Below are 17,168 nucleotides of genomic sequence, written 5' to 3'. Positions count from 1 at the left end.
ATATAGCAACCATGTATGTATGCATCTAGTGTTGTAAGCATCTAAGGCTCACATGTTCTGTGCTCTAAATAAGCTGTCTAATTGGTGAGCCCTTTTTAATCAATCTGTTTTTCACACACATGTTCTTCTCTTCAGGATCACGGTACTGCTTTTAAAAGTGGACATTAATGAGCTGAATTATCTAACTGGTTTTACATTCAGAAGTCTGCAGGTCTCTGCACACAATATAAGCTCTAAGAACAATGCTGTTCTTCCTGAGAGTGACATCCTCACCTGCCAGGACACCTCTGATTCGATGGGTTGAGAATAGAGGAGAGCGGGTGAGAGACAGACAGAAAAACAAAGGAAGCGAGGGATAGAGGAAAGAAATTGAGGATGATAAGTGCTCTCTGTGAAGCTGCTGTCTGGCTGCTGAAAGGGGGTCTTTGTATAAAACAAGCTTTCATCACTTGAGGGGAGAAAAGAGAGATAGAGAGCGATAGAGAGAGACTTCTGATGTGCACCCACCTGCACTTCCCTTGCTCACACTGATATGGAGTTTACACACACACACACACACACACACACAGTATTAACATGCGTTTCTATGCGTTCCTGGCCCCCTCATCCCCAGTGAGAGGATAGACAGCCTGTGCACTGTGACTGAGCTCTTTCATCCAGCCTGAGAGGATTCAGTCACTGCTCACAGCTCACACTGCCCTGACAAACACCCCAAACACCCACCAAACACTCCATAACAAACACATAAAAGAAGAACTAAAACATGGTAAAAATCTACATAAAAATAATAAGGCATGTTTGCCACACAGCTTTTGAATAATGATATAAGAATTTTCATTTAAAATGTACCAATATAATTAATATAATATAATATAATATAATATAATATAATATAATATAATATAATATAATATAATATAATATAATATAATATAATATAATATAATATAATATAATATAATATAATATAATATAATATAATATAATATAATATATACACCACAGTTCAAAAGTTTGGAAAGAAATGAATACTTCTTTTGGCAAGAATGCATTAATTAGAAAAATTGATGATAAATACATTTATAATGTTACAAAGGATTTCTATTTCAAATAAATGCTGTTCTTTTGAACTTTCTATTCGTCAAAGAATCCCAAAAAAATGTATTGCAGGTTCCACAAAACTATTAACCAGCACAACTGCTTTCAACATTGATAATAAATGTTTCTTGAGCACCAAATTGGCATATTGGAAGAATGATTTCTGAAGGATCATGTGACGCTGAATACTATGACTCGTTGAGACTAATGACTGCTGAAAATTCAGCTTTGCCATCACAGGAATCAACTACATTTTAAACATATTCAAATACAGTTATTTAAAAGTGTACTTCACATGCTTCACAATATTACTGTATTTTTATCAAATAAATGCAGCCATTTCTAACATGTAATATGTTAGAAATGACAAATGGACAGCATAACTTGCTATTGAAGTTTAAATAAAAAAAAAAAAAAAAATGCTAAAATGTTAACTCTTGTTGTAACACTCATAATTGTTGATTGCGAGATGGAGGGCTTGCGAATTAAAGTCTGATGCTGATATTTGGGAAAACTTAACCCATGGTAAGAGTTTGGGGCAGAAGTCTGAGGAAACATTGACATTATTATTTGTTATTATTATACTTTCTTTCGGTGCCACTAATGGTTTAAAAGCAACAACAGACCTTACAAAAGGTCAGGGAGTAATATACACTTTTCCATAGCCAAAAGTAAACACTGAATAATTAGTAAACATGCGAGGGGCAAGAGATGGATGTCTTTGTGAATGAAGGGCTGTTAATATTCTAAAGCAAATCTGTGGAGCTTTATGAATTTTGCTACTAACAAAACCTATCCTTTTAGCAAACACAAACATCAACAGATACATCTACACATCTGTTCCAAGTTCATGACAGAGTACAGCCTTTTGTGAATTATTGGTGTTCGTTTGGTGCAGAGCAGGACACACAATCCTCATCTCCATCCACCAACGCCTCACACAGCATTCAGCCGCTGTAGTGAGATGAACATAATTAATCATAACGGGTTGTTATAAATTATATTCATCTTCAGGAATTAACTGCAGCATTAATAGTACAATAAAATGATTTGTTCGTCCACAGTACGGACCGTTTTAATCACCTCACACAGCATTCAGCCACCATGCCATTCACTCATCTGTCTTGCTCTGTTTTTCACACACGTTCCCTCTCCCTCTATGTGGGCTGTTGACTAAACAAAATGGCCCCTGACATTTCTTAGCTAAATAGCTTTCCTGCCAATCTCAGGCCGTGTCAGCTGCCTTCACCGGCTGCCCACATTTGCTCACCTCCTAAAGAGAGAGAAGAGAGAGGAAGAGGAGGAGGAAGAGCCATGCTGGGCTTAATAAATGAACCACCGCAGGACTAGATCAAGGAGCGAGGAAGAGGAGAGTCATTATGCTAATAACTCACAAGGGAACGCTCTCTCTCTCTCTCTCACTCTATTCCCATTGCATCTCTCTCTCTCTGTCTATGCCGTTCTCCCCTGTTGAGTGACATCCCGGGGGAGGCAGGCCGGTGATAATGAGGAGTCAATCTTGTTAGGATTAGTCAACAACATACAGGTCGGCAGTCATGCAATCCATTCTGAGGACAGGAGAGCAAGGCAGAGGAAAGCGATCAGGTGACATTTAAACATGCACTGAGACGTAAATGTCTCAAGGGACTTTAACATCTCTAGAGCTCAGTGCCAGATCTGACTCACTTCTCTTTGGGATTTGCAATTAAAGGGAAAGTCCACCTAGAAATGAACGTTCTCTAGTCATCTATCTGTTCCAAACCTGTACGACTTTCTAACGTGGGACACAACAGGAAATATCAAGAGACATGCCATAGCTGCTCTTTTCCCTACAAGTGAATGGTGACCACGGCTGTGCAAAAGCTCAACTTCAGTCTAACAAATCAATAATTTTTTTTTTTTTTTTGTAAAGTCAGACTAACAGACTTGAGAAGAGTCTCATCCAGGATGCAGCTCAACTGTTTTCAACATTGATAATAATGAGATTTTTTATAAGCACCAAATCAGCATATTAGAAAGATTTCTAAAGGATGGAGTAATGGCTGCAGAAAATTCAGCTTCACAAAATTATACTTAAAATAGATTAAAAACACACTTTAAATTGTAATAATGTTTTACAGTATTACTGTTTTTACTGTATTTATGATCATATAATGCAGCCTAATAATGAGCATAAGAGATGAAAACGTTGTAGTGTAAACGTACCGTATGAAAAAACAGCAGCTCGGACATTCTGCTTAATATCTGGTTTTGTGTGTTCATTTTTGTGTGAACTATCCCTTTAAAATTGTTCTTTTCACTAACCTTTCTTCTCTCTCTCTCTCTTTCTCTCTCTCTCATCAGCAGTGATTTGAGGATCACAGTAATCAGCCAAACCCCAGGAGCCCCATTACAGGCATACAGGGTTGTTACACAGCTATTGTCAGCCTTTTCTGTCTAAGTACACCATACACATCTCCTAACTGCCTTTTCCCCCTCCACACAGACATCACACACACACTTTTAAACTCTCTTTAATCCAAGAGACTGCTGATCTGAGTGGGTGTTCTTATATTGTCTTATATAGGGTTATTCCTCATGGAGAAGCAAAGCCTCCTCCTTCTATTCATCTCTTTATTCTTATCTAAAGCCATCTTTTCCTCCCCGCTCATCTCACCTTCTTTTCAGTTTCCTTTGAAAGAGTTCAGAGAGAGACAGAGAGAGAGAGAGAGAGAGAGAATGCAACAGAAACCATGCTCTATTTAGACAAAAGACAGTCTTTTTTTTGCCCCAATCTATGGCTTGCGTTCCTGCATTCCAAGGTATATTCCGGCTCTTCCTGTGTCTCCTGAGTTCCCTGAGAGAATCTGTGCCAGTGCCAGATGTGCTCCAGTAACATCTGGACCACAGCAGGGAGCACACACATTTAAAGGGGCAGTTAATGACATGCCATGGGACGTTTAAATCACCATATGCATCATTATATTACATGATTTAAACAACTGAGGCTTCTCTAAATCTTTTAGATTGGGGGTTTGAAAGTAGGGGGAATCTGGACGATGCAGATTATGGGTTGTATTAACAATTTGCTAAATTACCAAATTTCAGAAAACACTGCAAGTGCAGCCTTTGCAATTTGACAATCATATTAAGCCATATCGCAATTTTGATTTTATTTTGATTAAGCATTCAGCTTTACCTTTTAATTGGAGATATAATTTAAATGTATAAAACAGGACAAAAGCCATATGATTCGAAGGTCATACTGAAATAGTCTTTGAGTCATAATATATTGGAAAACAGAACTTAAATGTTGCAGAATTAGAATCCTAATGTGAGCTTATCTTCACCATTTAAAGGCTACTGTTAAAGCTTGATTTTCATTTCCATGAGGCGTTTAATCTCTCAGAGCACTTAAACTATAAGATATCATTAACGTCCCAGCAAAGGATGTGGCAAACTAATGAATCCTTTCCATCTACTCTCTTCACAGACAAACACTCTGGGCCTGTAGTTACAGCTCTTACTTCACTGTGTCTTACTTTGTGTGCAATGAATGAAATGAATTTCTATTATCGCTCTGAAAGAGGCATCGGCATCAGAAGTATGCCTCCATTTCCTCTCTCCTACCTGTTCATCCCTTGTAGTTCCTGTAGTTAGTAATATGACTCCATCTCTTTCTGTATTCCCACTAGTTAGAAATACGACTCCCGTCTTTCTGTGATTTCTGCTCTCTCCTGCAGTTAAAGATATGTCTCCAGCCTCTCAGTAATTGCTGCCTGATGAGGGTCTTCCTGAGGCGATGTGAGACTCATCAGTCTCCGGGCCTTCGGCACTCCCCCGGCCGCGCGTCTCCATAGCATAATTTGTCATCTTGATGGAGAGCTAATCTGACAGGATGTCTGCCCACAGACAGAGAAGGCGAGATATTCTGTCTGTACGTATCCTTTATTTCCTGCACTGACTCAGTTTCTCTGTTTGTCTGACTCTCATTTTCTCGCTGCCTCTGTATGCCACTTATCTGCCTCAATCTATCTCTCTGTGAGCGGTGTGGTTCAGCAGGTGTCTGCCCTTGTAAACCGCCCTAATAAAAATCCTGGGATTTGACAATCTGTCTCTGGAAATATGCTTTGGCTCACCAGTTACAGCTCTCTCTTTTTCCCTCATTCCATTTCCTTTCTCTCGTCAGACATTTCTCTCTTTTTTATATCTCTGTTTTCATCTTGTCATTTCTTAAATGCATTTTAATGTCATCTTTGACAACATCTGTGTGAATTTGTGGCATTAAAAAAGACACAAAATGCACAGCATGAAATAATATTCACATTTTGTTCATTTGAGACTGCTGAGAGGAAGGTAAACAGGAGAATGAAAGGAATTTTCACTCAAAATTGAAAGTTCTGTCATCAGTTATTCACCCTCATGTCACTGTAAACCTGTGTGACTTACTTTCTTCTGCTGAACATAAAAGGAAGCACTTTTCCATGCCAAAACAAAAAGCAAAAGATGATAAAAAGCACCATAAAAGTAGTAATTATGGGTGATGCGCTTTTGTGGTTTACATGCAGAACATTGTTTTGTTTATTTTGGAAGTGTCCTCAAACAGCTTGTTTTTGGTCAGATTTCTGATCATTTATTAAGGATCACATCATGCCCAGTTTACAGTTGTTTTTTAAAGGTTTTCTTGTTTTTCTTATTTATGACATGTCTTATGATAAACCAATGTAGTGTATTCATTGCTAAACTATTAGCTAAATGAGTTAAATAAACCATTGATTTTAATTTTGAAGGCAGAAGTTCATACCTAAAAACAAATTTGTTGAATTAAAAAAAAAAAAAAAAACTGTAAAATGCTTTAATATTTTTAAAAACATTTTTAATCTTACCTTATGTTTATTTCCATCATTTTTTTTATTTCTGTTTATTTTAATAAACTCCCCTTTGTATTTGTAAATCTTTAAAAAACGAGTGATGCATTACATTTTTCTAAAGTTCTGTGATCGAGTTGTGCAAGGAAGAGACCAACATATAAATCATTATTCAATCAAACTCAAATTTTTTTACATTTACATTTCTGGCTTTTTCCACACAAAAGTCTTCAGTAGACTTGGAAAATAATGTGATAACATGACTCATATGGCTTTATGGTGTTTTCTGTGATTTCCGGCGATCATTGCATGGAAAAGAGCAGCAAGCGCATTCTGCTAAACATCTTTTATGCTCCAAAAAAAAAGAAATGGTTTAGAAAAACACGAGTGTGAGTAAATGAACATTAAATGTTTGAACTGTGTGTGTTTTGTGATTGCACTCACATTTCTGAAATCCAGTGTTCATCTGCGAGTGGGGGTGGAGCTGAAGGGAGAGATCACCTGGCCCTGGCAAACAGGCCAGCATCTCATACACACACCCACTCACACACGCACCCACTCACACACACACACACACACACACACACACACACACACACACCCCCCCACACTCACACACTCAGTCACTCCTAGAGCAACATGGGCCACACATTCCTCCTCACACTGTAAAGAAAAAAAAGAGAGAGAAATTAGATGTTACAGCAAATACCTCAGTGCCAAGTTCAACAATCTCCGAACCTAAAACAACATAATGTCATTAACTGTCTTTCTAACTGCAGTGCTACATTGATTAGCCCCGTCCATAGTGAACTCTCACTGGCCCAAAATCTCACTTTGCATGACTGTAACATCAGATATGTTCTGATTAGTTATGACTAGGTGTGGTTTTACAGCATTCAATGCGGACAGAAAAATTACTTATTGTGTTCAGTGTTATTATTGTTAACTAAAACCAAAGCCATTTAAGTTGTTTTCGCTAACTGAAATGCATCTGAAAGAAAATTAAATTAAAAAGAAACGTTAGATGAAACTTTTTTATTGAAACTGAAGTACGAAAATTACTAAAAAAAATAAATAAATAAATAAAACCAAAAGCTTTAAAATGTTAACAAATACTATAATAGCATATCAATAATACTACAACAATACTGGTTGTGTTATACCTGGCTAGGTGTATAAAAGCTTTTCTGAAATGTACATTTTTACGAGGTCTGTTAACTGAAGGATGCCTAAAGTCTTCATTATTTAAAAAAATAGCTAACAAACATTTGCCAGTAATTTGATTTTCAACAAAATTATATTCAAAACAAACTAATTAAAAATGTCTCTTTTGCCCTCAGAAAGGCATGATTTAGCTTACTGTTAGAAAAGGTGCAAAGCTAAATGACTCACAATCATGTTTTGGATAATTTTCCAACATAACAGGAGCAATGAGACAATTACCATCTGTCAGTTTGACACACACATTTTCACTGCATTCATTAAAACTCAGCAAGTCTTCTAATCAAGTGTGTCATGAGGAATGCATCCAAACATCAATTCAAATGTGCGATTGAGTGCAATTTCACACATACTTGTGTGAAAAATGAATTGCATGGCAAATAGAGTTTCTGTTGCAATTACAAAAAGAACCAGTGATAAACCTATCTATGATAGCTTCAAAGCTTTGGATTCGCATCAATTAATCAACCAACCCATCTATCAGGTGAAGCTTAGGAAATCAAAATCTCCTTCTTTAATCATCCTCTTTGTCAATTCAGAGCAGCAAAAACCCCTCACATACCTTTCCATTCCAAACCACTCTCACTAATCGTACAGCAGCAGGCAAAACGCACTTCATATCAAATCTGAGGTTCAATTTAACATCAAACATACCAGCCAGGGTGCTCTGACCATGCCCCAGGCGCTTCATCTCTCTCTTCTCACCTCCACATCTTTGGCCCATCCTCTCGCATGAATGGTGTGATCTACAGTGACCTTTGCTAAATTCCAAACTTTCGCATTTTAATTTTTTACTTCAGCAAGGCGAGAATCAGACCACTGAGAACATTTCTGACACCTCAACCATCAGTCATTAAACACAATGAGTTAGTGTGACTGTGTGGGCACAAATCCACATGCACAGAATGGGAGGAATTGTCCTGACCAGCTGTCACTGCGACAGGATGTTCTGTTGATTGCTTGATTTTTTTTAAATTTTATTTATGTGGTATCTACCGGATAGCACCGTCCATCTGTCAAATGTGACTGATTCAAATTGTTCTCTATATAGCATTCAAAAGTGCCTGTCCACTTTTTTTTTTTTTTTATAAATCAGCCTTGGTTTCAGAATTTTTTTTAAAAACACATTTTTGTTAATGATTTTTGATAAAGGTGATCCAAAACAGCGGCCCCCAAGAACTAATCTTACCACTCTTTGCCAATATCCTTCAAACTGCTAAGTTTTACCCTTTTGTCAGCAAGAAGTTTAATCATTTAAAATATAATAAAATTGAGAATGATTACGTTTTCTTATGTATTTTAATAAGTACAGTTCAGAAATAAGTATGTTGCTTCATTTTTACATCAATATGTTACGCTGAATGACGGTGAAACATTATTTCACCCATATTTTGATGTTTTATTTTGACAAACACTTGCATTTAATACGCTTTCTATGTATATAAAATCACTATTGTAATTTTAATTTGATGGGGATACGAAAATGGGTGCATGTTGATTATGCATATTGAAATAATAATGGTCACACTTTATTTTAAGGTCTAATTCTAAGTATTAACAAACCATTAACTACAAATTTTGCCTCAATAAAATCCTAATTTGCTGCTTATTAATGGTTAGTAAATTAGTTGTTAGGCATTGGGTAGGATTAGGGGTGTAGATTATAGTCATACAGAATATGTGCTTGATAAGTACTAATAAATAGTCAATATGTTAATAATAGGCATGCTAATAAGCAATTAGTTAATAGCGAGAATTGGTCCCTATACTAAGTGTTACCATAATATATTTTTAATTAATTGCAAAATAAGCATATCAGTATGGAGACTGCACTCTGTCACAACAGACTGAACGTCAAACATCTTCTGATTGGCTGTGATCACATTGCAAAGCATGTTGGTGTGATATAGATACACAAATTGTTGGACACTTGTCATACCGCACCAGGTTCGGACACAGTTTCAGTGTGCATGCATGTGGCTCAGGTTATTTTACTCTTTATGAAAGACAGGACACAAAGGGCAACAACAATGGATATTGCCTGGTAATTTGTGGTGAGAAACCCCGCATACAGCCATGTACTACATCCTCTCACTACACACTGGCACTAGACAAAAACAATGTATTAAAACATGTATAAGCAAACAAACAGTTGAGACAAGAAGCAATTATGCACCAAACAACTCTGACAGGGCAGCACAAGGCCAGCCAGCCAAAGCTGAGAGAGACAGCGAGAAATAAAGAGTTTGTATGTAGTGAAAGGTCATGAAGGCATCTCATTAAAATCCTGCCAGTGCACTAACAACGCAGCAGGGCTTGATACAAACATACTCACTCTCCATCAAATACACCTGAGGAAGAGTTCTAATCTGAAAGCTAGTGAGCTGCCTCACTGTATGCTGTCTGCACAGGCTGCTGTCTTCTGAGTGAGCTATATGAGTGACTGATTAGCTACTCAAATAGTGTTCCACATGTGAGACTCGACCCAAAATTGACGTCAATAGTCTGCCGTTGGCATACTGCTAAGCTAATGGCGCAATACTCTAATAGATGCAACAATACATAGTACACATACATAAATGTTGGGTAAAATAATCAACTCTAAATATACCGAACTCTTTTCATCAACACATTTCAATAGTGAATGTTACAAGTTTACTTATGATCCATATTTCTCTCGTCTCTTCTTCAATTGATTTTTTGACTGATGATGGGTCATTCATCTGTTCCTCTCAGCCTGAATCTTTGATTTCTCCCCTGTCCCCATGCAGTGCTTGTATGCTTGCGGAGTCTCACAAACCAGTCCTGTCTAGACGAAAATATCTACACAGAGATGAAAGAACTATATCCAGAAGCATAGCCGTGTTTGTCGGCCAGTATAGTATTTTTAATTGTGCATGCTTATTTTTACATTTAGATTACCTTTGCTGTCATATAACGCTCCCTTAAAGTCCAACTTTAAAGACACTGTTAAATATAATATTTAGCAAATCTTAAAATTAATATATCATACTCTATATATTCACTAACATTTAAAGCTATTTTGGTGCGTCCCTGCATTCAACTCCTAAACATTTATACTGTTACAAAAGATCAGATAAATAATGTTCCTTGGAACTTTTTATTTAAAGAATTTTTGCAAATCAGCATATCAAAATGATTTCTGAAGGATTATGTAGACTGGTGAAATGGGTGCTGAAAATTCGGCTTTGCCATCGCAGGAATAAGTTACATTTTAAAATATATTCATATAGAAAACAGCCATTTTAAATTGTAACAATATTTCACAATATTATTGTTTTTACTGTATTTTATTTCAAAAACAAAGTCTTCCCGACCCCAAACCTATATGGAGCAGAAGCCCCATCAGAACAGCACTGAATGCTCCAAAGTCAAAACGTACACAAATTCAGTGTCACATGAAATCTAATCAGAGCTGCTGGAAAATCTGGAAAGAGAAAGACAGGAAGAGAGAAAGTGAGTCTGGATTCTCAATGGCTGGGGATGTCTGGGTCAGACCGCATCTGATAAAAGACTCTTTTCTCCACTGCTTTTTCTCTCTTTGTGTGCATGGGAGGACAGAGGGAGGGTGTATGTGGGAGAAGAAAGGATAGAGGGAGGAAAGTGGAGTGGAAGTGAGCTATTTAGAAAATGACTACGGTAAGCTGTAATCAGGCTCTGGTGGGGCTGAGCTCCGGAGCTCAGACAATCTGCCTACACTGGCCTTTACGCTCAGGAAAAACACAGACTAATTACACTAAAATATACACATACAATAGACTGAGCGAGAAATCCAATGTGCGCTTGCATGTATGGTTTCTCAGGAACACAAAAAGCTATTGAGTGAAATGACTTTTCAGGGGAAGAGTGGAGAGGAGAGATTGTGATTATCATTTATGAGGACTATGGAGGAGGACATTGGGTGGGCGGGGGGGTGAGAGCTTACATTTAGATTTTTTCAAAAGAGAAACAAGCTTTACCCTTGAATATGAGCGGCTCAATAGGAAGGAGAGAGAGAAAGAGATGTTTCTTGTAAATAAACGTTCACATCAGCGCAGGCCCATTTTAAGCATCAATTTATAGCAGCCTGAATAGACTGCGCTGTAGCTGCGTGTTGAGGACGTGCAAGCATGTCGCTGTCAGCATGTTACTGATGACTTAAGCACAACCCTTAAACGATACACTCTCGCATGCTTTTTTATTCTGCTTATTATTCTGAGAGTTGTGTTGGTCTAACAGTGCCAATTTTAAGCACATGAAGTGTGTGAGATATGCTGTTTCAGATATTAGCTCTAAGTCAGGGAGAATTTAGCTAATTGCTAATGCTAATAGACTGCGTGTGATGGCGAAAGCAAAAAAGAAAGAAAGAAAGAAAAAGGTGAGGAGAGAAGAGATGTGGGCTTAGAAGAAGAAAATGCGAAGCCACAATCAAAGAAAAATAGAAAAAGTGAACAGAATCAAAGCTTAAATGCAGAATGGAGACTCACATAATGACATGCATAGTGAATATTTCTATACCTTAAGCTTATGCTTGAGTTTTGGCAAGAACGCTTAAAGAATGCATACAGCTGAACATTTTCAAAGGATAGGCTCTATTTGACATCCTCGATACATGCACAACAGAAAGTTTCAACCATGCCCAGTGTTTGCACTATTTATGTCCATAAGTTATGACCAATTAAAAAAAAACAACAACTGTAAACTCTCGGAAACTCTTTAAACGCTTGTCTATTGTGGTCTCCAGGAGTTTGTTGTTGTCCCTTTTTATGGCTGTAAAACAATGACCAAGGCCAGTGTTGCCACTTTGGGCTTATATACTTTGGGCCTTATTGTCCTGATTGATTAGCTTTTTAGAACGCTCATTAGCATCTTTACCATGATTAAATTTACAGCTCTGCATGCATGTTCCATAAAAGTTTGGTCTGAACAAAAATGGCAAAATGGTTGAATGAAAATGCTGTGCTTGTGTATTTAATTTAAATGTACTGTCATCATTTACTCAACCACTACTTGTTCCAAACCTTTATGAGGTTTCATTGTTTGACCACATTTGATGGTAGTCATTGACTTCCATAGTATTTTTTTTCCATACTTTGGAAGTCAAAGACTACCATTAACTGTCTAGTTACCAACATTCTTCAAAATATCATCTTTTGCGTTCAACAGCTGAAAAAAATAAATCATAAAGGTTTTGAACAACTTGAGGGTGAGTAAATGATGATCATTTTTAGGGGAACTATCCCTTTAAATCTTTTCAAACAGCAATTAAGATTAAGATTACGGTATTGGCTAGGGTGTTCATAAAACAAAACCTGATACTAAGTTGTATTAATACTAAGATACCATTTTTTTTCGCTCATGTATTTACACATACAAGTATTAAAAAAAGAAGCAGAATATCGATTGAAAAGGTTTTCTTTATTATAATTTTTTGCACGTTTGAAACAGTTTAAAAAAAATCTGCAATTATTGTGATATGAAAATCTGATACAATCACATGCCTAATATGCAGTATACACAAAATAATTATATGACAAAGACCACTGGCATTGCAATAAACATTATGCAAATGAGCAGGGACTACCAATGTGATCAGACTGAGTGAAGCATAGAAACGCCTTCAAGAAACCAACAGCACAGAGACACGGTGACCTCCAGTGATTTAATCATGGGAGTGTGAGTGACTGAGAGAGCCTCTGACATTTCTACTCATGATCGCTCAGCCACTGAACACAAGGTGCGACGAGTACAGCAGAAAGTGAGTGATTTGTGGGTGTGTGAGAGTGTGAACAAACGTGTAGAAAGATCAGACCAGTGAATGTGAGTGAGTAAGCGTGAGAGTGTTTGCATGCATGAGAGAGAAAATGCGACGGATAGAGCCAGATTTGGGGCAAGATGTGTCACCAATTCATTAATATACATTCTCATTACTATTGTAACATGTACAAAAGGCAATCAGGAAAAGCAATATGCAAGACTTATCATATATAGGTGGATGTGTGTGTCGAGCACTTACAGTGAGGTGATGTGTGAACAATGAACCACAGGCCAAATGAAAAGGTGAAAAATTCTCTGCGTTTTTATTTATATCTGGACCTGCCTGAGCAAGGCTGTGTGTAATGTGAAGCCCAACAGAAGTGACAAAAACAAGAATAACACTGAGAAAAAAGCAGCAGAGTAGAAGAGAGACAGAACTGCTTCATAGACACATGCTTTAAATACTCACAAACTAAAGAATCTTTAATGTAATTCCAAAAATATCTAAATTTTTCATCAACATATGGGTGTAAATCTTTAGCATGTTGCCGAATTCAGTGTAAAGATTATACATAAAAGCTGTACTAAAACTAGAAGGGGAAAGACAGATATTGAGTGTTTATGTGAGGAAGAGCCATTCACTGGCATTCATTAGAGTATTAGGTAACACTTTAGAATAGGGAACACTTATTAACTATGACTTTTCCCTCAATAAACTCCTAATTTGCTGCTTAGTTTAATAGTTAGTAAGGTAGTTGTTAGGTTTAGGTATTGGGTAGGATTAGGGATGTAGAATAAGGCATTAGTATGTGCTTAATTGTTAATAATAAATGGCTAATATTCTATTAATATGCATGCTAATTAGCAACTAGTTAAGAGACCCTAAAATAAAGTGTTACAGAGTATTAGTAGACTGTCTGCTTAATATCTGGGTCCACAACATACAACATACAGACTAAGAGAAACTTTGCAAGTATATGTCAATTTATTCTACAAACCCTAAACCTACCCTAACAGTCTACTCTCAGAGTTCGTAGATGTGTAGTTGCAAATGAATGAGAATTAGTTGACATGTAGTTACTTCTAGTTAGTAGAATGTCTAAAGTGGACTATCAAAATAAAGCGTAACCTCAGATTATGCATAGGCCTACATTTTGAAACAATTTGCAATAAAGCAGCATTTCCATCTAGAAAATGTGACTCAATTACATATTCCATCATAGATTTAACTAAATTAAAGTGAAGAAACAAATTAGTGAAATGTGGCCACGATCTAAAATGAGGGAATTAATTCATTAGATTTATCCACTAATTAATATGTTGTGGGAACAAATTCTTAATCTATTGGTTTATATACACATTTAGGAAATTATTTTCATCTTGATGTTTCCATCCAGCATATTTTTTATGCATTTCTCCAAAATTCACATGAAAATACGCAGACGGAAACCCAGCTAGTGATTTAATGGTGCATTGTGAAGTCTGCTATAGTTTCTCACTGCATACTGGACAGAGAAAAAAGCAGAAACAAATCAAACGAGAAATGTTTTAACAACCATCAGCTCTCCTTATGCAATTGGATATGGTTATCAAAACACCTCACATCCACTCCACCACTAACAAAAAACCTTTGCAGGACCATATAAAGTAAAAACTGAAGTTTTAACAACCGCACAGTGACATACTCACACTGATGCAAGACCACTAGGGAGTGAGAGCGTGTCCCCTCACACACATGCTTTATATACCAGAAGTCTGTGCTGGTTCACAATAACAGAAACGAGGATAAAAATCCTCACAAAACAGGATGAAGAAATGACAGAGTGAGACAATTTCATTTATGAAAAGATTCATCCATTTACTGCTCATCCGTTTGCCCAAGACGCCTGCAGCTCATCCGAAATTGGACACCCTGGTGATAAATTGCGGCAAAAGAAAAAAAGGAAGGAAGAAAGCGAATGATTTTTGAAAGGGCAGGGGAAAAGCTGTCTGTCTGCCTCTCTCCGGGATTCAGACAGCTGCCATCTCATCCCAGAGTGCAATAGATGAACAAGCACATCCCAACAGCTGTCCGTGTGCCCTTCAACTGTTACTGGACACCAAAGATGCAACCCAACGTTAAACATGAAAGAGAACTGAATCGGCCTAGAGTGCAGCTTGATCTTCATCATGATTTGTCACGTTTACGCCTCCTTACGACGATCTATGGCCAATCTCATCCAGCCGTACCCTTCCCTCATCCATCATGATGTGGGCGGCCCAATTGCTCCAGCACCTCTAAACCGCAGCATCCACACAAACACATTTTACAGGTCCTAGTTTGCACACAAAGGTGTTTGATTCTATATAAAAAGCAGACACAAAATCTAGTTTTTCTCTCTCTTAAACAAAAACATGGATTTTCACCATAAATTATATTTAATCAATATCACATGATCAGAAGTGCAAGTATGATATTGCAGTCATGAAACAGTTGTATATACTGTGTGTGTATATATATATATATATATATAATTTATTAATTTTCCACAGTTTATTTTTTAATTGATTACATTTATTTTATTTAAAATAACCATTTTATTTTGTTATTATAAAATGTCACATGATCCCTCAGAAATCATTCTAATATGCTGATTTGGTGCTCAATTAATGTTTCATATTGTTTTTCAGAATTAAGGATAATAATTAAATATATTGAGTTGATAAGGGGTGAATTAAAATATGAAATAATTTGATTTTTAGCATCTTGTTTAAGTTTGCTAAGGGTAAAGAACAACAGCATTAAGGCCTATATCACACAACAAACAAGAGATAATAAATCGTTAAAGAGTATAATCTACTCCACTTTTCTACGACACAAGTTTGCATTATTTGTATAGAACCAATACCTAATAAACATGAAATTTGGTGCAGAAGAGGAGCTTCTGTCTCTCATTGCCCTACAGTATGCACATGAAATATGCGTAAGCAATTGAGAGGAGCACAAATCTAGTGTAACTATACCTTTTAGTTCATATGCTTTGTCTCCACCAATGAAAATAGTTTGGAAAGAGCAGCGACAGCTATTTTCCCATGCCTTCTCAAAGCATTCTGTCATCAGCTTCGCTCCAGTTTTTACATTTACACAAGGTCAGCTCCCTATCACAAACTGATTTCAAAGCAACACATCAATACTGCATGGAGAGAACAGATATACAAAGAAGAAAATAAGTGGCAACATTCCTATTTTTACTGTCCTTCTTTGCTGTACTACTGACAGACACCACAGTCCACAATCCTCAACTGTTGTCCTGTGGGCTGTGTTGTACAGGGGAGATGGTCAAACAGACAGACCGCTTGGCTTTGTGACCGCAAACATTTCACAAGGGCATGTGACCATGGGAACAGACACATCAAACACAAGCAAATCGCCACAACTGAGCTGAACTTTCCAGATTCCAGGAAACAGATAAAGCCTCATCATGGAAGAAAACTCGCTGAGAATCTGCTTTGGCTCTAGATTAAGATAAAACTGTCAGATGTTGTCTTACAACCTACTTATGTACACAAACCCCTGCTATCAAGGAAAGGTGACATTTTGGATGTATTCACATACATGTTTGCAGTCCAGAAGGATTTTAGAAATCAAAAACAAAAAAAAGAAAAATTTAGAGACTATTAATAAACAACACAAAAAAAAAAAGTTCAAATTAAACGTAAAACAATTCCAATGTCTAAAAATAACATCTATAAAACTCCCTAATATTTCCAGATTTTCCATAACTATAACCTTGTAAGTTTAACTGAAATGAGAAAGAGGAAAAAAAAAAAAAAAAGAGTTGACTTGCTGGTTTAATGCTATAATACTCTTTAGCATTTAGTCTTTGCGCCTGACATTTATCTGAGACACGTTCCGATACGCCCTTCATCAGTACATCACTCCCTCATCACAAACACTCATTTTGTTCCCGTCCCAGCGTCCTACAATTGTGTGTGTGTGTGCAGAAAGCTGATCAGCCCACATCAGACTTTCAAGTTCAGCCTAACCCTTTTCTCTCTCCCGCTCTCTCAAGCCCTCAAATATCAATCACTGCAGATACGGTGCTGTTGACACAAAGAAAGAGGGCACTGCAAATTCCTGAAGTAACAAAGCTTAAAAAGCGCATCTGACGGGGTCGATAAGCTTTTTACAGGCCGGTAAGTTGCTGTGAAACTGCAGGAGCGACCCAGGCATTTGAGAGGTGTCAGGGAGGTGAGCGTTTTCTA

At 37.1% G+C, this 17,168-nt stretch overlaps 1 protein-coding gene across 1 annotated transcript in view; it reads right to left on the bottom strand.

Annotated features, from left to right (window-relative positions):
• fam222ba (family with sequence similarity 222 member Ba) overlaps window positions 1–17,168 on the bottom strand; it is a 40,242-nt gene that overhangs the window by 4,787 nt on the left and 18,287 nt on the right. Inside the window, 1 exon segment of the mRNA XM_058775297.1 lies at window positions 6,390–6,608. Within this exon segment, the coding sequence (XP_058631280.1) occupies window positions 6,390–6,471 (82 nt within the window). The 5' untranslated portion in view covers window positions 6,472–6,608.

The sequence above is a fragment of the Onychostoma macrolepis genome, chromosome 05, assembly GCF_012432095.1.
Source record: "Onychostoma macrolepis isolate SWU-2019 chromosome 05, ASM1243209v1, whole genome shotgun sequence".
Taxonomy (NCBI): Eukaryota; Metazoa; Chordata; class Actinopteri; order Cypriniformes; family Cyprinidae; genus Onychostoma; species Onychostoma macrolepis.
The sequence above is the reverse complement of the archived record's forward strand: the minus strand, read 5'-3'. Positions and strand labels throughout refer to the sequence as shown.